The 20,428-nt window shown below is 50.5% G+C and overlaps 2 protein-coding genes across 8 annotated transcripts in view; one reads left to right on the forward strand and one right to left on the reverse strand.

Annotated features, from left to right (window-relative positions):
- The window catches only part of SNX6 (sorting nexin 6), a 54,806-nt gene extending 52,568 nt beyond the window's left edge, over positions 1–2,238 (forward strand). The window contains exon 14 of the mRNA XM_082384220.1: positions 539–2,238. Coding sequence (XP_082240346.1) covers positions 539–592 — 54 coding nt within the window. The 3' untranslated portion in view covers positions 593–2,238. The remainder of the gene's footprint in view (positions 1–538) is intronic.
- Positions 1–11,735, reverse strand: part of LOC309625100 (uncharacterized protein) — a 77,312-nt gene extending 65,577 nt beyond the window's left edge. For 2 of the 7 annotated variants that reach the window (XM_082384273.1, XM_082384272.1), the window contains exons 1-3: positions 11,214–11,735; positions 5,834–5,996; positions 4,423–4,511 (exon numbers count right to left, since the gene is read on the reverse strand). In XM_082384273.1, coding sequence (XP_082240399.1) covers positions 4,471–4,511; positions 5,834–5,996; positions 11,214–11,567 — 558 coding nt within the window. In that variant the 5' untranslated portion in view covers positions 11,568–11,735 and the 3' untranslated portion in view covers positions 4,423–4,470. The other 5 variants (XR_014242318.1, XR_014242319.1, XR_014242320.1 and 2 more) reach the window with 5 other exon arrangements.
- Positions 11,736–20,428: the final 8,693 nt, after the last annotated feature.

The following is a 20,428-nucleotide window of genomic DNA, read 5'->3' on the forward strand; positions in this document are numbered from 1 at the left end:
AGGAGGAGGTTTTCCTTCATTCCTGTTTATATGTTAATGTAACCTAAATATACTTAAATTTGCCTTTTATATGCCTCTAAATATGGATGCCAGTTCACATGTTTTACAAATGGGCATTTAAGTATGAATTTTATAGAACACTTCTGTATGTAATCTTACTGTTTTTATAAAAAGTGCTATAAATCTAATGCTATATCTTAATGGCTAAAGGAATGTGATAAGAACCTGTCTTAAAATCAGAACATACTCAGTGGTTTAATCTGCATACAAAGGGCAGGCATATTTTATAACCCTCACTAGAGCATGCCAAATATTAATATTGGTCTAGATGGAAATTTACTGAACAATGTGGTATGTGGAAAATATTGTGCATGGAACAAATTCTGTAATTTTACGTCTTTAAACCTTTATTTCTGTATAATGACTTTTCAAAATTCTGATATCTTAAATGTAAAGTTATGTGATTTCTAATACTGTATATTTTCAGTAAGAGTCTTTCACACTGTTTGAACTTCATTTATTTTCCCTCCCTTTTTAGGGTAACCTACAGTTGCTGCAGAACTGCCTGGCAGTGTTAAATGGAGACACATAAGCCACACTCTGCCTTCCAGTTAAAAAGGGCTGCCTTCCGTCAGATTTTATTTTTTTTCTTAATGATGCTAGACATTTACTGCTCACTGGAAACAAAAGAAACAGCTGACAAAGTGCATCTACTCTCCTCCCTTTTTCTGAGAAACAATGGCGCGGTGCCGCCCTCGGGTGCTGTGGGCTGCACGATGGGACCTGCGCGCCTGCGCCGCAGACAGTTGATGATCATCCGCGCCCTCCTCCTCTTCAGAAGCCCAAAGTACTGCCTTTTTTTAAGTAGCCTCTAGAACTGTGTTTATTTTATGAATAGTATTCCTTATGGCTGCCAATCTTATTTACCTTTAAGTAATTTCTGAAGTTTAAGCCTTTCAAAATACATTGTGTAAACAAGATAAGGATTGCCGTTACCTTTTTTTAAATTTCGTTTTAAAAAAACATTGTACACCACCTTAGTTCACTCTTGTATCCTGGTAAAGCATCTTAATGAGACTTATTTTTAATTAATGAACGTTTCTTAGAAGTTTTGGGACAGACTACGTAATCTTTATAAGTATGATTTCTGAAGAAAAGCAAATGCATTAGTATGTTTGCCTTAAACTTGTAGACTAAACGAACTATTGTCAAATAAACAGTGATAACAGTAATAGTTTTTTAACTCTGTGGTCACTCTAAAATTTGGAGTAGCTATAATCTCCTATATTATGCTTTTACAGTGCAGGTCTTAGTTTTTCTTTTTTATTTCTTTTAAAATGGCGTATCGAACCAAGTTCACCACTTTACAAAAGAATGAACTGCTTCTCTGTGTGCTTTTAGCACTTCATATAAGATGGAATTGGGCAGAGACAGGTTAGAGACAGCTGTTTCTAAAACAGGAACAGAGAGTATGGTCTGTTGCGCTTTCCAGGATTCCACCCCTAGTTCAGCTAATTAACCGTGCAACATACACCAGTGTATAGACTGGTATGTAGAGAGAGAGAGGCGTGCTATAGGGAACAGCACTTGTCAGTGGGGAAAAAGTTGGAATATTTGGAATAAAAGTTGCAGTACAAAAAGGATACTGTCAGTAGCTACATTACAGATATATTATTGGCCTTTCTAATGTGAACGAACATTGTTATTCCTAGATTAAAATTAGATTGCGTGGTTGGATTTTTCCACACTAAGTTGTTTCCCATGTGGAAACCACAGGCATCTGGGTTGGTCACCCTTCCACCGCGTTCCTAGTTTGTTTTCCCAAACCGTTTTTAAGAACACCTGCCTGGTTCTCAGGACTAGTCGCTATGATTCCAGCCTTTTCTGCTGCATGTCTCTTGCCTCACGGGTGTGCTGGGTCAGTGTTTCTCTCTTTTATTGACGTTCCTCATTGCGTTTGACCTGTTGATGTTTGTGTTGCCTGAGAGATTGTTTTGTCCTCCATGTCCCCTTCACTGGTGAGACTATGCCCCTGCGATGCCCACCACTGGGTGAACGTGAGGTGGAGGGCCCTAGCTTCTGGATTTGGGGGCAGTCCCTTCAGTGGCTGCCCTTCTGGCCTCAGACCACAAGGGTTCACTCGACCTCTCTGCCTTTTTCTCTACCATGAAAGACATATTGACCTACCTCACAGGGGTGTTGTGAGGATTAATAAATGTTGGTACAGTGCTTTGGAAATGTGAAGATGCTGTGTAAATGCTAAAAAAATAGCAAGTTCAGAGCAAAAAGCTACACAGTTTTTCACACATCCGTCAGCGAATGTGTTTCTACCGAGGTGGCCTTTTTCTGGGAAGGAAGTACAGTGGAAAGTACATCCCTTAGCCCTTTGGTTTACTGACGGGGTGGGCGGAGACAGGAAGCAGCAATTGTGTGTTGCACATGAGTGTGGGGAGGGGAGGGGTGCTTACTAAATACGTGTATTCGTGAGTTGATGACTGTCCAGGGGTCTTCTCACTAACAAAACGTACAGATCAGGGAAAGAATGTATGCTAACTCCGTCGAGGTCATACGGGAGGGATTTACTTCGTACGTCCAGAACAATTGAGAGGTTGATTCCACAGCTCACTGCTAGTCCCTGATGAAAATAGCCAGCCCTGGTGAGTTGTGGCATTCATAAAACTTCTTAACCCTCTCCTGCCTGAGGGCCGCAAAGGTGCGACGGGAAGACGCCTAGTGGCAGAGACAAGCCAGCAGTGGACAGTCTGGGGTTTCCCTCGGATGATGCTTTATGCTCTGAGACGGAGGAAGAGGAGCAACACAGGCTGCGGGAATGGCCTGGGGAGTCAACGCTGGTTGCGGTGGGAAGCAAGGGACTGAGGGATTAGGAGTTTATGCGGTGAGAGTGGAGGATGGCAGGAGAGGAAATCTGTGAGAAAAAAGAAAGTGTGTCAAGCGTACCTGTAGGTCAGTGAGGCTGCAACTGGGTGAGAAAGTGTATACAATATTCTTAATGTTCCGTAGTGAAACTAAGTTGAGGTCAAAATGATGTTTTTCTTCCGGTGGGGAGGGGGTGGTTTAAGAGGAAAACTGCCGAGAGGCGCAGAGCTGTTCAATACTGTAAAAATAAGAAGTGAGGGTCTTCCCTGGTGGCGCAGTGGTTAAGAATCCGCCTGCCAATGCAGGGGACACGGGTTCGAGCCCTGGACCGGGAAGATCGCACCTGCTGCGGAGCAACTAAGCCCGAGTGCCACAACTACGGGGCCGGTGCTGCCCAACAAGAGAAGCCACCGCAATGAGAAGCCCCCGCTCGCCGCAACTAGAGAAAGCCCGCGTGCAGCAACGAAGACCCGACGCCACCAAAAATAAAAAAATAAATTTATAAAAAATAAAAAGAGTGAAATTCTGTGTTTCGCTGCTTCTGGACAGAAGAGTATCAGTATCAGCTCACCAACCCTCGGCTCGGACATTCCCGATGACATAGGAAAAGCGGAGCCCGGGTTCGAGACCTGGTCGGGGAAGATTCCTCATGCCACGGAGCCACTAAGCCCGTCCACCGCAACTACTGAGCCTGCGCTCTAGAGCACGTGAGCCACAACTGCTGAGCCCACGTGCCTAGAGCCCATGCTCCGCAACAAGAGAAACCACTGCAATGAGAAGCCCCCTGCTCACCACAACTAGAGCAGGCTCGCGCGCAACAACGAAGACCGAACGCAGCGAAAAAAAAAATATATCTCTATAAACTCAGTTTTATAGATTCGCTACATAGAGCAAATTGGTGGCTGCCAAGGGTGGATACTGTGGGAGGTTGATAAAATTTGTGGTAGGGCATGTCAAAAGGTACAAATCCCAGTCCTAAGTAACTCATGAGGACATAACACACAGCATGATGACGAAGGTTTAAAAAAAATAAATAAAAAAAAGTAAACCTACAAAAAACAGGAGAGCACAAACGCAGGCCCCCACTACCGTGAATTATGCACTTGCGTTTCCTACACTTGGGGAAATCACAATGGTCAACATGCGCAGTGCAATGGATAAGCCTGGCTCTGGTTATGATTAATCGTACCTGGACTCAAAGCGAAACGCTGCTGAGAACGTTTGTTTTGTTTTTAAGCCTGACATCAGTAAGTTTTACACGTATGTGTATATAGACACGTATGTTTCTTTGGCCATGCCCGTCGGCTATCGGCATCCTACTTTCCCAACCGGAGACTGAAGCCAGGTCTATGGCAGTGGAAGTAAACAGTCGTCACTACTGGGCTCTCAGGGAAGACCGTGGTTTCTTTTCTTCTATTCATTAAACTAAGTCATTCTTAACATTGTAATAACAGGTTCCGGTATACAGCTTCTGATGGTTCTCCATCGGCCGTTACTTTAACATATCGAATATAACGTTCTACACTGTAAATCTTGGTTACTTACCTATTTTACATGTAGTATTCTGTCCCTCGTAAGTCCCATACTCCCTACTTAGTTCTCCGTAACTCTCTGCTCCCGAGGGCGGTGGGGGTCTGTTTTCAGAAAGTAAGCAGAACATACATATATCACTTGCCGCATTTCACAGGAAGTGGCGTAACTGACATTTTACCCATGCTTAATTTCCTTGGTATATATAATAAGCTGCTTTCGCTCGTACTACGGCAAACGGCAGTATGTGCTACCGTTCATTCTGCGTTCCGTACGGGCCCACTTCGGCACTACCATACAGCACTCAGACTATTAATGAACACCCCGCAAAGCCCAATAGTAGAAAACGCTCAGCAGTTGGGGAAACAATAAGCTACACAAAAAGACTGCCGTTCAACTGCGGTTCATTACACAGCTGAGAACACTGCAGACTCTCCACACCACCACGGGGCGTACCTACCCCGTTGGGAAAAAAAGATTACGGACAGACGTCACAGCGCTCGCAACCGCCCGTAAACCTTAAAGTAAATGCTAAAAGCCGATATTGCAACGCTGTACGCTAACCCTTGGTCAGTTGATGACAAAAACTGGTCTATCATTCAACCCACACAAACACCAGGGGAAAGCGCGAACGCAGTCCCCCACTACCACAAATTATGCAGTCGAGTTTCCCACATTTGGGGAAATCGCAGGGGTCAGCACATCCGGAGTGCAATGGATAAGCCTCGCCCTGGGAAAACCACCTTCGTGATCATGGTATCTCCCCTGCCAGGTAAGTATGAGCCTCCTGCCCACCCTCGCCCCACACCCTCGCGATCGCCCACCTCTTCACGCACGCTCACTTCCCTCACGCCCTCTCCGCGCCCTCCGCCCCTGCATGCCTCTCGCTCCGGCATCGCGCACCCCGGGAACAACCTCGCGAGTCCTCGGCTGTCCACACGCAGGACGCGGAAGCCCAGCCGGAGTGGGACCAGGAGCTTCTGCGCGCCTCTCTATCTGCATACGCCACGCCCCTCTCCGGAAGTCCCGCGCCTCTAGTCTTTCCCCAAGCCGGCTGAGGACAGTAGCGAGAACGCAGGAGGCGTCTGCTCCAGAGTCTTCGACTTAAACTGAACATTAGGTTCTTGTTTAAAGTCAGATGGAGGGGTTTCACTTTTCGCACCGTCTATGTCTAACCTTTTCCCCATTGGGAAATCGCTATGTTTGGGGGCAGTTAGCCCTCAGGCGGCTTTCTAGTCTGTTACTTTCTCTTTGGCTTGTGTGGCCTCGAGGAGTTTAGGGCAGGTTTCCTTGATCTCCAGGTTTCTCTAGATATGACCCAAGCGGAGTGGGACCAGCAGCCTCTGTGCGCCTCCTCATCTACATACGCCACGCCCCTGCCGGGACCTTTTCGGCGTCCCGTTCTTTCCCGCGGGCGATAACGGACCTACTAATTCCCGACCGAGATGCGCCGGTATCTCCGGAGGGAGGGCGTGGGCGAGCGGCGACGAGTCGGGACCTGGAGGGGGGACCCGGGAAGACAGGAGCTCGCGGCGCCCGGCGCCCTGCAGTTCAGGAGCAGGTCCGAGCTCGGGTGTGGTCTCACCTTCCTTTCAGTGAAAATGACACGGAACAGAACGTCAATCAAATGTTAAATAGTTTAACATGAAACATGAAACGTCATCAGTTTAACATGAAATTGTTTTAGTCCTCATCCATGATCTTTCGTTCAGATTATGTAGTAATCGAATCTCGCAACAGCAAAGAAAAACGAACAGAGAGATTATCAGGGCAAAGTGTTCCTGCAAGGGGTAGATGTGTGGGCCGCGAAGGGGTGTTGAATGGTCTCCGAAAATCGAATGCACGGAAATGTCGCGTTTTCGTCCTGAGGGACTAGGCTGCCTCTTTCAGCCGCCCGGATTTGTCTTTTCCTCTTCCATACGTGAAGATTCTTTCTCGAGATCAAGTGGATCCTCCCCAGACGTGAACAAAACGATTCAACTATTGTGTGTCGACTTCCAGTGGACCTTGTGCTGCGTTATACTATTGTGGTCGGTGCTACGGAGCAAAGCGAGGCTAGACACAGGACTGGAGACTATAGGGTCAGGGAAGGTTTCCTGAGGTCCTAACTGCGAAAAGATCAGAGGAAACGTATTGTAGCACCCTTTTTTCTTTCTCTTTTCTTTTCCTTTCTTTTTTTTTTTTTTTTTGGCTGCGCCGTGGGGCATGCGGGATCTTAGCTCCCCAACCAGGGATGGAACCCACGCCCAGCGGCAGTGGAAGCGGGGAGGCTTAACCACACCACTGGACCGCCAGGGAAGTCCTAAGCACCCTTTTCTGATTACTGGTTGTCTCAGGAAGTTTCCTTTCTTAGTGTGTATTTCCTAAAAATAGAGCATTTTCTTATCTAACCCCAGGATAATTATAAAAATCAAGAAATTAACATGGGGGCTTCCCTGGTGGCGCAGTGGTTGAGAGTCTGCCTGCCAGTGCAGGGGACGCGGGTTCGAGCCCTGGTCTGGGAGGATCCCGCGTGCCGCGGAGCAACTAGGCCCGTGAGCCACAATTTTACTGAGTCTGCGCGTCTGGAGCCCGTGCTCTGCAACGGGAGAGGCCGCGATGGTGAGAGGCCCGCGCACCGTGATGAGGAGTGGCCCCCACTTGCCGCAACTAGGGAAGGCCCTCACACAGAAACGAGGACCTAACACAGCCATAAATAAATAAATAAAATTAAAAAAAAATAAAAAACAAAAATGGATACCATTTAAAAAAAAAAGAAAGAAATTAACATGGATGCAATATTATTATTTACTCTATAAACATTATTCCATTTCTATCAATTGTCTCAGGAATGTCCTTTATAGCAAAGGAAAATTCAAAATCACATGTTGCATTCTGTATCCTGTCTCTTTAACCCATTTTAACCTGAAATAATCCCCAGGCCCATCGTTTTATTTCATTATGCAGGCATTTTTGAAAATTACAGGCCAGTTATTTTGTAGAATGTCCTTGGTTTTTAGGTTGTCCTGCATTCACATTCAAGTGCGCATTTTTGACACGTAGACGACATAAATGGTACTGTATCTGTTTACATGTTGACTTATGTCCCTCCAAAAAAATATATATATATGTTGAAATCCTAACCCCTGATACCTATGAATGCGACCTTATTTGGAAGTAGAATCTTTGCACATACAATCAAGTTAAGGTGAGGTCAGTACAGTGGGCCCTAATCCAATATGAATATTGTCCTTATAAGAGGAAAATGCCATGTAAGGACAGAGACACGTAGGGATAACGCCACGTGAGGACAAAGCACAGATTGGAGTGATGTAGCTGCAAGCTAAGGATTGACTGTCACCACTAGAAGCAAGGAAGAAGCAAGGAAAGATGCTACCCAGAATCTCGGAGGGAGCGTGGCCCTGCTGACACCTTGAGTTTGGACTTGTAGCTTCCAGAACTGTGAGAGAATAAATTTCTGTTGTTTTAAACCACCCGGATTGCGGTACTTTATTATGACAGCCCTATCAAATTAATCCAGTGTCCTCCTCTGGGCATCACACTGCAGGCACGTGAAGTCAGTTTGTTCAGTTATTGGTGGTGTTAACATTGATTACTTGGTGAAGGTGGTGTATCAGTTATCCACTGCTGTGTAACAAACTACCCTAAAACTTAGTGATTTAAAATAGTGACCATGTTATTTGCTCACCATTCTTTGGGTCAGCAACTGCAGCTGGGCTGAGCCGGGCAGTTCTGCAGCTGTGATGTAGGACCACTCGTGCAGCTGCAGTCAGCTCGTGGGACAGTGGGGCGGGTCAGTCTGAAGGCCCTCAGTTGACATGATTCATCTTCACTCCCGTAATTTCATCCTCCAGTAGGCTAAGTCAGGCTTCTTCTCATGGTGGTCTCAGGACAGCAGGTGAGAGCGACTCCCAACGAGCAACTGTTTTTCAGTCTTCTGCTTCCATCGCATTTACTAATGTTCCATTAGCCAAAGCAAGTCACATAGCCAAGCCCAGAGTCAACATGGGAGGGTGCTGCAGAAGAACATGGTACCGGGGCCAGTATTGTAACCCTCTGCCACTGGGGGTGTTCACCAGGTTTGCCCCTCGTAATTATTAAGTAATTTGTGTGGAGATAATTGAGGATATGTAAATATCCGTTACAAAACCTTAACCCAATAGTTTTTAGTATCCACTGTTGACTTGCATTATGGTTGCCAGATGTTGATTTTCTAATTCTGTCCTTCATTCCACATTTCTTAGTTGGCATTCTGTTGTAAGGAAGAAGTTTCCTTCCTTCCCTAGGTAATCAACGTGAACTCATGGCTGTGTTTAGTTGTCTATAATCCATGACTGTTTTCATTTATTTTGATGTTTGGTTGTTCTCATACTGGGCCTATGAAAGACCCTTCAGGTTGGCTACTGTGTCCTTCTGACATGTCCATATAATTTTTGGAGCCTTTTCTGGCACAAGATATTCCAGGCTCATCTTGTACCTTCCCTGACTCCTGGAAATCACCTGTTTCTCCAAAGAGCCCTGGTTCTTTTTAGTGGAGAATGACATTTAGAAAGCAGGATCAGGACAGTGGGTTTCCCTACACATATCTATATCTGTTAAAAATAATGGGCCCAGGAATAAAGACGCAGACGTAGACACTGGACTTGAGGACACGGGGAGGGGGAGGGTAAGCTGGGACGAAGTGAGAGAGTGGCATGGACATATATACACTACCAAATGTAAAATAGATAGCTAGTGGGAAGCAGCCGCATAGCACAGGGAGATCAGCTCGGTGCTTTGTGTCCACCTAGAGGGGTGGGATAGGGAGGGTGGGAGGGAGACGCAAGAGGGAGGAGATGTGGAGATACCTGTATATGTATAGCTGATTCACCTTGTTATACAGCAGAAACTAACACACCACTGTAAAGCAACTATACTCCAATAAAGAGGATTAAAAAAAAGAAGAAAGAAAGGGGGCCCAGGTACTTCCCTCGTGGCACAGTGGTCAAGAATCCGCCTGCCAATGCAGGGGACACGGCCTCGAGCCCTGATCCGGGAAGATCCCACATGCCGTGCAGCGACTAAGCTCGTGCGCCACACCTACTGAGCTGGCGCTCTAGAGCCCGTGAGCCACAACTACTGAGCCCACGAGCCACAACAACTGGGCCCGCGTGCCACAACTACTAAAGCCTGCATGCCACAACTACTGAAGTCTGCGTGCCACAACTACTGAAGCCCGCGCGCTTAGAGCCAGTGCTCCGCAACAAGAGAAGCCACCGCGATGAGAAGCCCGCTCACCTCAATGAAGAGTAGACCCCGCTCTCGCCGCAGCTAGAGAAAGCCGGCGCGCAGCAACGAAGACCCAATGCAGCCAAAAATAAATTAATTAATTAAAAAAAATAATAATGGGCCTGTACTGATATCTTCAATTCCAATTTTCAGCTTAACACCACATGGTTCCTCCTTGCCCTCCGCCATTCTGTATTTGCATCTCCTTTCTTCAACAGTGAGAACCTTGACTCCCAGCCTCCATTTACTCATTAGCTCAATCCTACAATACAACAGCATTGGTACAAAACTGTTACAACCACATAGCTATGAAATACCAACCTACTAGGGGACACTTCAGTATTTGCAGTTCTTGTCTCTAGAGTTGAAAACGGTTATGGTCAATGTACTGTGTTCAAAAGTCATTTCGGTTGGTTATTTATTTCTACTCCAGTGTGGTTACACTAGTCATCTGAGATACAGTTAGGTTCATTTGTACTTATATCCAATTTTAGGGTCTTTTCCCCCTGTGTTTTTTTAAAAAATGTTATTTATCTTTGGCTGCGCTGGGTCTTCGTCGCTGCGCGTGGGCTTTTCTCTCGTTGCGGCCAGCGGGGGCTACTGTTCGTTGCGGTGCGCGAGCTTCTCATTGCAGTGGCTTCTCTTGTTGCGGAGCCCTGGCTCTGAGCGGGCGGGCTTCAGTAGTTGTGGCTCGCGGCCTCTAGAGCGCAGGCTCAGAAGTTGCGGCGCACGGGCTTAGTTGCTCCGCGCGGCATGTGGGATCTTCCCGGACCTAGGGCTCGAACCCGTGTCCTCCTGCATTGGCAGGAGGATTCTTAACCATCGCGCCACCAGGGAAGTCCTCCCCCTGTACTTTTTTTTAAGCAGCAGTTTTTCTTTCTTTCCTTCCTCCTTCCTTCCTTTATTTTGGCTGTGCCGGGTCTTAGTTGCGGCACGCGGTACCTTCAGTTGTGGCCTGTGGGATCTTTAGTTGTGGCGTGTGAACCCTTAGTTGCGGCACGCATGCAGGGTCTAGTTCCGTGACCAGGGACCGAACCCCGGCCCCCTGCGTTGGAAGTGCGGAGTCTTACCCGTTGGACCACGGGGGAAGTCCCTCCCCCTGTGTTTCAGAAACATATCCAAAATGTTAACAGCGTTCCCAAAATAATTACATAGAAAGGTACGCTCAGAAAACTGTCACTCTCTCCTTGCACTCACCCATATAGGTAATTTCATCAGTTCTGGTTTAACACTCCTGGGTTTCTTTTTGACAGACGGTGTATAATTTTCTTTTTTTCACATTTTTCATAGACAAAGGGTAGCATACTACATATATGCGTGCACTTTATATTTTTCGCTTAACATCGTCAATGCGTCATATCTAGAGAAACCTGGAGGTCAAGGAAACCTGCCCTAAGCTCCTCGAGGCCACACAAGCCAAAGAGAAAGTAACAGACTAGAAAGCCGCCTGAGGGCTAACTGCCCCCAAACATAGCGATTTCCCAAAGGGGAAAAGGTTAGACGTAGACGGTGCGAAAAGTGAAACCCCTCAATCTAACTTTAAACAAGAACCTAATGTTCATTTTAAGTCGAAGACTCTGAGCAGACGCCTCCTGCGTTCTCCCTGCTGTCCTCAGCCGGCTTGGGGAAAGACTAGAGGCGCGGGACTTCCGGAGAGGGGCGTGGCGTATGCAGATAGAGAGGCGCGCAGAGGCTGCTGGTCCCACTCCGGCTGGGCTTCCGCGTCCTGCGTGTGGACAGCCGAGGACTCGCGAGGCTGTTGCCGGGGTGGGCGAGGCCGGAACGAGGGGCATGCAGGGGCGGAGGGCGCGGAGAGGGCGTGAGGGAAGTGAGCGTGCGTGAAGAGGTGGGCGATCGCGAGGGTGTGGGGCGAGGGTGGGCAGGAGGCTCATACTTACCTGGCAGGGGAGATACCATGATCACGAAGGTGGTTTTCCCAGGGCGAGGCTTATCCATTGCACTCCGGATGTGCTGACCCCTGCGATTTCCCCAAATGTGGGAAACTCGACTGCATAATTTGTGGTAGTGGGGGACTGCGTTCGCGCTCTCCCCTGACGTTCGGCTTGGTGAACAAATAGAACAGAGTTTTCGCAGTGCGTCTTGTTGAAGTTCGTGCTGGGGGTGGGTGGGGAGTCCTGTGATTTACTGTGTTAACGTTTTCTTTTTGGTGGACTCTGGCTTAAAAAGTTTATTTGTGCGGAGTGGTGTGCTTCTATAGTGGGTTTTCGAAAACAGGACAGTGTGTCATCTGCAATGAACTTCCAACAAACCGTGCTTTGTTGGTTTCTGAACCGTTGTTAAAGTTTCCCGAGTCATTTAACGTTTCTGTGGCTCGTTTTGCTGTTCACCAGCAACGTGTGCAGTGTCGGGCAGTGGGGAAAAAAAAAAAACGTCTACGCCTGTGAAGGATGCAGAGTCTGCAAAAGTACTGACGTTTACAGCAACATGAGCGAAACCAGCACATCACACTAACAAAATCAGAAGAAAACGAACGTTATATAAACCGGTTACGTGTAAAAATCTCTAAAGTAAGGGAAGTTAACTCAAAAATAGCAGTCGCCCCACAGGCACAGAAAACAAAGCTCTGGAGAAAGATAAGTTAGGAGTAGGAGGTGGATGAATGTGGAACGCTATGTAGGAAGAAAGAAGTTTGCCCGAATAGAACGTTGAACTTTATTCTGCGTCCTCAAGTAATAACACAATGAAAAACAATCCGCACCTCTACATCCGGGACTAGCACCATATCGTAAATCACCCAGTTTTAGTAAGTGAAATTTAAAAAAAAAAAAACAGAACTACGGACAGAATTCCCTGCCTGTCCGGCGGTTATGACCCCTGTGCGTTCACTGCCACGGCCCTGGGTTCAATTCCTGGTCAGGGAACTGAGATTCCCCAAGCCGATGAGCTTAGCCAAAACACCCCAGAGAGAGAGAGAGATGTATATGTACATACGCAAACACACACACGCGTACATACAATGTGTATTTATAACATTCATCTCAGGCTTAAAAATAAAACGGACACTGTTCCCCAGCAGGTTCTAGTTCTGAGTCCAGGTAAGATGAATAATACTGTGTCCTTCCTACAGAGAAATCACAGAACACTCCCCGTTCCGCTTCATCAGCAATATGTCTGAACACCATTTGCTTGAGTCCCAGGGTGAGAGCTACTACGGCCAAAACCAAAAACCGGAACGCAGTCCCTGAGCCCTGGGAGGGGACGCACCAGGCCACGCCATCAGCCTCCAACCTAGCCTCTTTCAGCTCCTTATCACTTTAGGAGAATGTGATCATTTTTACAGATAGCAGAAAAATGCAAGTCAAGTGTAAGCACCTTATTTTTCTCACATACCTGCCCCTTCTCTTGATCTACTGCTTCTGCTGCTTCAAGCTGTAGGGGAGGCAAAACTTTACTTTTTACCCTTTGAGGGTCTCTGGCAGGGCCTGAGTATTAAAAGGATATAAAACAGGAGCGGGGACTTCCCGGGGGGTGCAGTGGTTAAGAATCCGCCTGCCAACGCAGGGCACACGGGTTCGATCCCTGATACAGGAGAATTCCCACATGCCGCGGAGCAACTGAGCCCGTGCGTCGCAACTACTGAGCCTGAGCTCTAGAGCCCACGAGCCACAACAACTGAGCCCGCGCGCCTAGAGCCCGTGCTCTGCAACAAGAGAAGCCACCGCAATGAGAAGCCCGCACACCGCAACGAAGACTAGCCCCCGCTCGCCGCAACTAGAGAAAGCTCGTGCACAGCGATTAATTAAAAACAACAAAAAAATTTTTTTTAAACAGGAGGAAAACATGCAGATTTTTGCATGTATGTAGATGAAAACCCAAAGAAGTGGTTAAGCGAGTCTCCGAGGAACCCTGGTTCCTTTTTTTTTTTTTTAATAAATTTATTTTATTTTTTACTTTCGGCCGCGTTGGATCTGCGTTGCGGTGCGCGGGCTTCTCACTGCAGTGGCTTCTCTTATTGCGGAGCACGGCGCGCGGGCTTCAGTAGTTGTGGCGCACGGGCTTAGTTGCTCCGCAGCATGTGGGATCTGCCCGGGCCAGGGCTCGAACCTGTGTCCCCTGCATTGGCAGGCGCATCCTTAACCACTGCGCCACCAGGGAAGCCCACCCTGGTTCCTTTTATTGGCCCTGGTTCCTTTTGTTGGAGAATGATACTTAGAGACCAGAATCTGGTGTGTCATTGCTGTTAGGCCCTGTACCTATTTTACTCAATGGATTATATTCCGTTATTATCATTACCTTGATTTGGCAGTGGGAACCCTTTCGAATTGGCTCTTGTGTGCTTGACATGCCACCGAATCAGTCGCTGTACATTCCTTCACTTTTGGGCACAGTTGCATGTTCCAGGCTTGTATTTTCCCCACCTAAGAGCCTCGCCTCCCCTGGGGGCTGATATGCCCCTCCGCCCTCCTGCCCACCATGACTTTCTGTCGCAGTGAGGCTTACTGGGGAGCGATGCAGAAGGACCATCAGGCTTCTCAGGAGAGAGCACATCCAGGGCTCCACAAGGCCCGTGGATATCCAGCCTTGGCTCCCCTCCTTCGCCCACCTACCCCGATTCCTTTGGCAGAGGCGGCTGCTTCCTGAAAGAGGTCAAGGTTCTGTGGACTTCCTGGAGAGGCACTGGAGTCCAGAGGGAGGGGCAGAGGGCACAGGTGTCCAGGTTGGACTCCTTACAAACGTTTCGGATCCCACCTGGTGTGTGCCCACCACCCAAGACCACTAACCCACCCAGCAAAAGTCCCACAGAGGCACGGCAAGCCACACCAAAGTGGCCTTCCCTCAGCTGAGTGTGTCGCCGCTCCCTGACCGGGCAGCAGGCACCTCTGCCCCTTGGAGGGTGAGGGGCAGTGCCTCAGAGGTCCCCTGCTACTCTCTGTGACACCCAGACAAGAAGAGTTGGCCGTGCTGAGACTCACACTCCCCTGTGCCGGTCACCAAAACCCACGCACCCCGCCCACTCCCCCAAAGCCAGGTTCCCAAGGGTTCCACACCTCCACATCCCGTCGGGGGTATATCCAACGAAGGCCTGAGGTTCTCTCTTTGGTCCTCACCCGCTGGTCTCTGCAGGTGGTGACATGTGAGGCTGAGGTCTTTCTGCAGCTGCAGAGCAATAGACTCTTGCTGAAGGTCACCTGTCAGCCTGCAGTGGCACGGCCTCCCAGACCCAGGGAGACTCCACAGACCCCAGGTCAGCCCCTCTTAGTTAGCAGTGGGACCGTGAGGAGGGCTGAGACCGCAGCGGGGGGGCAGCCACAGGAGCTTGCCAGGAGAGGAAGACGTGTGGGGAAACGCAGTCTCCGGTTTGAGAGGCAGAACCAGAACCGAAAAAGGGCTTGTGGGCTCAGGGGTCAGGGGAAGGCAGCGCTGGGCCCCCGAGGTTTCAGAGAGCCACGCTCCCATCGGGGTTCTGCTGTGACTCCTCTCGGTGAGTCTCCGGCGTTTCCTTCCCACAGGAAGGGAGGGGCAAGGACCACCCGCGGCGTTCTTCTCGGCACCCACACATCCCACCCCAACCAGGCTCTGTCCCCAAGGTGAAGCTGCTCCTTCTTGCTGAAAGCCCGGCCCATTTCCTCCTGGGTGCTCTCTGCTTGGGCCTCGGCAGCTTCCTCTTGGCCCCGCCAATTCGGCCTTAAGGACCCAAGGCTAAAGGTAGCCAGCTGGTCAGAAGCCACAGGCCAGTGGTTTGTGCAAGGAGGTGAAGTTGTGCGCCCCTCCATGATGGCAGCTCCCCACCCGCCCACCACCCCACCCTCCACCCTTCTGCTCCCATTGCCCCTGGCTCTCAGGGCTCTCTGAGCTCTGTCTGTGCTTTTGCTGGCAATCTTCCTTTCTCTCTCTTTCTCCCGCCCCACCCCCTTTCTATCTACCTATCTATCTGTCTGTCTGTCTATCTATCTATCTATCTATCTCCATCAGATGTAGCAGAAGAATGGGTGCGGGCGTTTTCCCACCCTTGTACAGTGTGAGCAATCTTTGCTCTTTCGGCGGGAGCTCAACCCCTCCAGCGGCTACCAGAATAGGTGCGAAGGCATATGAAAGCTGAGGTTTCCAGGGGGCCACACCACCCCCCCTCCCCCGCCCTGTCCTCAGACTGACAGGACACCTGGAAGGTTCTCATCGGCACTGTCAAGGCCCACTGAGAGCCCTGCTGCGTTTTGCTCCTGCCGGTGTCAGCTTCCGCGCAGGTACACAATTGGCAGTGTCTTGGAGGGTGGCAGAATGTGGCTTGGAAGATCTCGGGGTGGCAGTTCTGCCCCACAAATAGATTAAGACGGTTGGGAAGGTTCTCTGTCTCCCCAGGTCTGTACCTGTAGAGACCATGGGAAAGACAGGGAAGGAGAGAGAGAGGCTGGGAGATTGAAAGACTGTGACTGGGAGAGACAGAGACAGTGACCTGCCTTTGGGGGGCAGAGCTGGGGACTGAGCCCGGGAGTGAGAGGGGGTTTTCAGGAAGGGTGCCGTGGTTGTCCCTGACCGTGTGATGGCCTGTGCGCTTGTCGGCCTCCAGGGCTTTTGGTGGGCAGCTCCTGCGTGCCCCCCTGTTCGGCAGGGATGTGCGCGCGTCGAGTAGAGCGGGGGCGGTGGGTGAATAAAAGTGGAGAGGGCGCGGGCCGCGCTGGGGCCGGCGGGGGGCTGCGCGCTAAGGCGGGAGCAACCGGGCTGCGGGCGGGCGTGTGGCCTGCGGGCGAGAGGAAGGCGCAGGCGTGTTGCCTGGCCACGGCCCCCCGTGGCTGTGCGGGCGTCCCCCAAAGGCTTTCCCGCCTCTGGCGGGGGAGAGAGGATGCTGCGCTGCCTCAGGGCCTTGGGCGGGGCTTGGCCCCGGGGGGGTGGTGCCCTTCACGAGGGCGCAAAAGCGACGGGCACCTCCTTCGAGCCGGAATCGAACCAGCGACCTAAGGATGTCCACACGTGTCGGGTCTACAGTCCTCCGCTCTACCAGCTGAGCTATCGAAGGGTGCGCGCCGCCAGGCCCGGGCCCTTAACTTTTACTGGAAATGCCGGAGCACGGCACTGGGACGCCCGAGGTGAGACAGGCCCAGGGCTGGTTGGAAGCCCCTTTGAAGAGAGCGGTGCACGCGCCGCCACGCCGCCCGGTGCGGGCGGGAGGACGGGGCAATCTTGCGGCGTGGCTGCGGCCGGGCCTTGGTGGTGGCCGGCATCGGGGCGGCGACTTTCAAGATGCCTGGGCCCCCGCGCTCACCTGTGGCCTCCTTTCCCCTCCCCACGCCCCTCCCCTTTCTACAGGTGGGGACCACGGCGGTCCGCGGCCAGAACGCGGGGAAGAGGGCGAGGGGAGGGGCGTTGGCGAAATGGATGCGCCCGTGGGGAGGGGGAGGCCTGGCAGACGAGAGGGGAACCCACAGGGAGGGGCACCGGGGAGCCGGCTGCCAACCGCTTAGCCACCCGGTGCTTTTGAAGCGCCTTTAGTTCAAAATAATCCTTTGGCCAAAATGGCATTTTTTTGGTGTGGCACATTCTGCCACCCTTCAAAGCCGACATCGTCTTGCCTGGGTTACGCAAGTCTCCTGTTGATCTCCCTACTTTCGCCCTGCCACCTTTACAGCCGCAGTGATTTTCTTTCCTTTTCGCGGGGTGGGGGGCGGGATGGGGGTGGGTGCTTAGATCAAGCCACTCCTCTTCTCGAAACCTTCTGGTTCACTCAGACTTAAATCCTTACAAGGGTCTACAAGACCCTCAGTTCTTAACCCCACCCAGTCACTTCTCTGACTTAATTTTGGTACAACTCTTAAACTTTGTCCTGTACACAGGGCCTCCTTGCTATTCTCCAAACACAGTCCTACCTGGACCCTTGCTCTAGCTGATCTTCTGCTTAGGGATGCTCTTCCCCCAGACAGCCCCATGACCGACTCCCTCACCTCCTTCCAGTCTGCTCACATGGGCACCTTCTCAAGGGAGCCTCCTCCGACCACTTAACGTAACACAGCAGCCTGCCCCCTTACAACAACTCCCCATGCCCTTTCCTTCCTCAATTTTTTTTTTCTTTTTTCATAGCTCTTAACACCTAACATACTAATTAATTTACCTACTGTGTCTATTGTCGATTTTCTCCCACGCCCCACACGCCCGTCTCTAACCAAAATATGAGCAGCAAGAGGCCTTTTTGTTCCCAAATTCCTGAACAGTGTCTAGCACAGGGTATGCCGTAAACAGTTGTTGAGTGGACAAATGCCCGATGTCATCAAAGAGGAGATCAGGGTATAAAAGAAGGGGCCAGGAGCCAGGGTTTGCCCTGGGGGAAGGTGCAGCGTTATCTTGCGTGATCACAAAACAGAGAATTTCTTCACTGGAGAACTGCAGAACTCTCCGCAGGTAACAACCCATCCAAACCATTTCCTGCACTAAGAGACTTGACCAGACTCTAGCTTGGCCTCCAGAAGGCCAGAAGACCAGAAGCTTGGCCTGGGCTTGACCTCCATCCCCCATTAAAATGCCTGCCTGAGGGACTTCCCTGGTGGTCCAATGCAGGGGGCCGGGCTTCGATCCCTGGTCGGGGAACTAGATCCCGCATGCATGCCGCACGCAACTAGGAGTCCGTGTGCCTCAACGAAGAAGTCCGCATGCTGCACCTAAAAAAAGATCACGCGTGCCGCCACTAAGACCCGGCGCAGCCTAAATAAATAAATATTTTTAAAAAACAAAACAAAAGCCTGCCTGAGAAAGTTCAACACCTGACACAGGCGCCTGACCTCCCCTCCTTAGAGCATTCATTGAAAAGGACCTACAGTTGTGAATATGGTTCTCTTACAACCCCAAAGTGTCTCTCTCAAGAACTGGGAGCCATTCCTTTGAAGTGTAATCGGGAAGGATAGGGCCTCTGTCTCCCAGTTTCTGTGCCTTGAGCCATCCTAACTTCAGTAACTGCCCGCTGACAAACACAAAAGACCTGCGTCTATACCTTTGACCAACCCTTTGTAGTTTTTCGCTTCTGACTCTACTGAGCCCCCTCCCTCTCATTCTTCCTTTAAAACGCCCAGATCCCCTCGCCCAATTCTGAATGGAGCTCAGTCAGCGCTTTCCCCTCTTGTCAGTACTTACTGAATCAAATCTGTTCTCACCACTTTCAATACTGTCTCCTGTGTTTTTCTTTGACAGAGTCCAAATCCGAAAGGACCTGAGGACACTTGCGGGGCCGCCCTATGTGCGCGCTGGGGCAGCAGGAGGGGGCGAGGCCGGAGGGCAAGGGCGCCTGACCCTGAGCACTGCGCTCCGGGAGCCCCCCGGGACCCCCCCCCTCCTCCCCCGGCTGCGGTGGAGAGGACAGCTCGGCGCTTTCACCTGGTTTTCTCTCTCTGCAACAGAATCCCGGGTTTTCGTCGCAGCGCCACTAGGTTAGGCTACACATCCTGAAGCACTTTCGTCACTTTTCCTTAGAAAGACACCACGAAGAAACATTACCACGCTTTCTTATTAAGGCGGCTTTAGAGCTTAACGTCAACCGGCAAAGAGGCCTTTCCTGAGTTTTCGATTACTAGGAGATGAGTTCGAACAGGCGAGGGCAAAAATGGGCTGAAACTTTCTTTTGGCTGAAAGCAAGGCGAGACCGGACCCGAGCCCCGACCCACCCCTTCAACTGCAGGGCGCCGCGCGCCGCGAGCTCCCGTCTTCCCGGCTTCCCCCTCCAGGTCTCGATTCGTCGCCGCGCGCCCACGCCCCCCCCGCCACGAGACACTCGTTCCGGTGTCCCCCACGGGGAAGAACAGGGCGCCGGGAAGGTCGCGCTAGGGGCGTGGCGTATGTAGATGAGGAGGGGCGCAGAGGCTGCTGGTCCCCCTCCGCCTGGGCCTCCGCGTCCTGCGTGTGGACACGCAGAGGCTGCCGGGTTGTTCCCCGGGTGGGCGGAGCCGGGGCGAGGGGCGTGCAGCGGCGGAGGGTGCGCGGGCGGCGTGAGCGAAGTGACCGTGCGTGCAGAGTGGGCCGTGCCTGTGGGTGTAGGGCGAGGGAAGAGTGCTGTTATTTGTTGTCCACAAAAGATAACGCTGTAGTTCTGAAAAAGGTTTTTCTTTTTTTTTTTGCAGGACCATGTTGTTGATTTTCATCATATATATTTTGTTGCTTTCTGAAACATAGTTATAAAACATGGTTTGTAGTTGTAAGCGCCGCTAATTTTTCTGTTCGGTTTTTCATTTCAGCTGCATTACATTGGACTTACCGGTTGTGCAGAAAGTCAGTCTTCTGTTTTTTTTGGAAAGTGTTTTACCAAGGAGGTTCTTTCATTATATTACGTCCGTATGAGGAAAGACAAGGGTGTGAGTGAACATGAGCGTAAGTAGTGAGGTAGAAAAAGGGAAAATGCCTGTGCGGAATAAGAATCGGCGGCACTGCTGTGAGGTCGCAGGTGTTCTGATAGGACTTTTAGGAGTGGTCGGTTTTGTTGGATCTGTCTGCCAGTTACTTGACCTGCAGATTTGAAGGTAGCAAGAGTGTCTAATATACCAGCAGCAGGCAGTCTCTAGGCTTTCTGCGTTGTAATAGGGTCACCCTACTTGAAGTAGATATACGCATAGGGTGACGACGCATGCTTGTTTATGACTCCCAGAAGTGCGGACTTATGCTTTTTTTTTTTTGATGGGCTTGGGAAACTAGGCAACACTCTGGCTGTTTGGTAAGGCCTTTCTTGAATGCTGTATGGAGAAAGTTTCCTGATTGCTTAACATATGCCCAGGAAGAAACAGGCAACCGCGGTTGTGTTTTATGAGATGGACCTTTTCTTGAG

This window comes from Balaenoptera borealis (assembly GCF_965194805.1).
Source record: "Balaenoptera borealis genome assembly, chromosome: 3".
In the NCBI taxonomy this organism is placed as follows: domain Eukaryota; kingdom Metazoa; phylum Chordata; class Mammalia; order Artiodactyla; family Balaenopteridae; genus Balaenoptera; species Balaenoptera borealis.